Genomic DNA, 2,571 nt, shown 5'->3' on the forward strand with positions numbered 1-2,571 from the left:
CCCCCCCCATTTCACTCTCAAATACAAATCTCCGAGTCAAACTCATGTTTTAAGCATGCAAAGGTGATGAACTTTACCATTACAGTACAGACGCCAAAAGAATTAAAAGTAGACTAAAAAGCTCATAAAGCTCTAAAACAATTTGTCATCTCCTCCCTCTTGCCACTCCATCAAACAAAAGATACCAGCGTCTGTGGTGCAACAATAAGGAGCTTTGCTGTTACACGAAGGAGACCCCGGTTTTATTTCATTAAGGGGAGAAATTTTGAGCGAGTACCTCAGTCTTCCTGCTGGGATGTTGTATCCCTCTCAGTAAGATCTGACCCTGACAGGCAGGGTCAGAAGCCAGCCTCCTAAATTATCTGAATTGTGTCCATGGAGACAAAAAAACCCAACCCACCTATGTTTTGAAAAAAGACAAAAAAACAAACCGCAAGATCCAGATAGAGTCCGTCTCACAAGCTGCCAGCCACAGGGAAACACAATACAACAACTCACCTACAGCACAAACAGCTGACCCCGGCGGGCAGGAGTTGGCTTTCCCAGAGAGCAAGACATCATGGCAGATGTTGACCACAAGGTCATCACTCTCATCTTCCCCTGATAGCACATCCCAGTTCTCACCTGCAAGTTATAAGATAAGATAAGACAAGATAAGATAATACTTTATTATCCCAGAGGGAATTTTTCCTTGGCTGTACGGGACCGTAAAAACACATGCAGGTATACATAGAAATTTTAATTAAATATTACTCTCATAAAAATTCAAAATGAATAGAAAAGTAAAGCTCACAAAATGTACATATCACATCAGATGCATCATACAGATACATACTCGTAAGAGTTATACACACTGATGATTATTCTGACAATAGCCTTATGCTAGATGGTAAAAAACTTCTTTTATATCTTTATTTCTTTGTTTTTTGAGGTACATATCTGCCGCTGCGTGATCTTACAATTTGCGGGGAAAGGTGTGATGGGTTGTTTATAATACTTTTGATCTTATATGAAACACCATTCTCGGATTTTTGTTTTTGTTTTAGTAAGCGATTACAGAGATATAAGGAATCAGCAAAGAACATAAGGCAATTTTCATTTTTTAAAATCTACTAATGGCCAAAGTCCCTAAGGAACCTAAAAAGATGTCAAGCTTCCTTCCATGGAATATTTGACAATAAGGACAACTTTAAAGAGCCTATTTTGATGAGTTTATTTTCAAGATGTTGAAGAGCTTTTATGTACTGGTAATGTGGAAGAGCCTATTTTCATGATGTGGAAGAGATATTACTGTAATCAATGTCACTGTAAACACACTCTCAGTAAAGGAATTACTGAAAAAACACACACAAACCCCTTTATCAGATGGCCACTTTTATGTAGTGTTTGTACTCTGCATATTAGACTCTGAAGAGACCAATGAAGCAAACATCAGTGAACCTGGTTTGTAAGACAGTAGCTCTTCAGACCAGTAAAAACAACACGAGTGAACCGAGCACCTACCAGTCTCCCTGACCAAAGCAGAGAGGTCAAACCGTTTTCCTCCGACATTCACACGGCATGTCCCGTCCTGTACCTGATCGAAACAGGCATATTTGGTGCCCCATTCGAAGAAATAGCTGCAGTTTTCATGCCTGACAAACTCCGGGTATCCATGACCATCATTTTCTGTGAAGAAGTTAAATGAGGTTATTTGTAAACATAGCATTTTTCTTTGACCTATGAGTGAAAAGAACCAGCACATCTAAAAATGTTTTAAATAGAACCAAAATAGGAATCCTCATTATAAAACATCAAAGGGAAACCAAAAAATCAATAGCAATGCACCTAGCAGCTGAAGTCTTCAACAGTTACATTGCTAAACAGCACGTTTCAGTAAAGAAAAGCACATCAATGCGATAATGGGCAGTTAGTGGAAGGATATGTTCTAGACATTTTCAAACTTCCAATTTTGAAATAATAAAAGCTTCACCCTTGAGAGCTTTTTTTCTCTTCTGTTTATCTTCCTGGAACCATATACACTGTGTACAATAAAGCAGGTTGAGTGCAAGGCATATTAAGCAAAATGTGCAAATGAAACATATTATTTAACACCCCCATCAACACAATTCAGATTAGGAAGTAGTTAGGCGCGCGTACGCCCGCCTAACACTGGATTGTTAGGGGCACGTATTTTCAAAGTCAAGGCCGTTCGGTGTTCCCAAAAGTCAAGGTCTTTCGTTCGGCGTTTCGTTTCCCGCCCATTCATTCATTTCACCAGCGTGCTTGGTCGAGCAAAGATGGATTGGGATTGAGACTAGTGAACTCGTGACTTGATCTAGATCTAATCTAAATTTTCTAGATCTCTGTCTTGTCGGGAGGGAGGAAGGGTGTATTTCTGAATGAAAAAAGACAGATACAGAGAGGAAAGGAATGTGTGTGTGTGTGTGTGTGTGTGTGTGTGTGTGTGTGTGTGCGTGCGCGCGCGCACAAACACACCATCACACATACAGAGAGAGAGAGAAAGATGGAGAGAGAAAGAGAGTGTGTGTGACTAGTGAGAGAGAGAGAGAGAGAGAGAGAGAGAGAGAG

General features: G+C 40.0%; 1 protein-coding gene across 1 annotated transcript in view; it reads right to left on the reverse strand.

The window, feature by feature from the left end:
* Positions 1-2,571, reverse strand: part of LOC101854964 (cation-independent mannose-6-phosphate receptor) — a gene marked incomplete in the record, with an annotated part of 86,335 nt that overhangs the window by 60,527 nt on the left and 23,237 nt on the right. The window contains 2 exon segments of the mRNA XM_013085335.2: positions 499-624; positions 1,504-1,668. Of these exon segments, the coding sequence (XP_012940789.1) occupies positions 499-624; positions 1,504-1,668 (291 nt within the window).

Source organism: Aplysia californica, unplaced genomic scaffold (assembly GCF_000002075.1).
Source record: "Aplysia californica isolate F4 #8 unplaced genomic scaffold, AplCal3.0 scaffold00366, whole genome shotgun sequence".
In the NCBI taxonomy this organism is placed as follows: Eukaryota; Metazoa; Mollusca; class Gastropoda; order Aplysiida; family Aplysiidae; genus Aplysia; species Aplysia californica.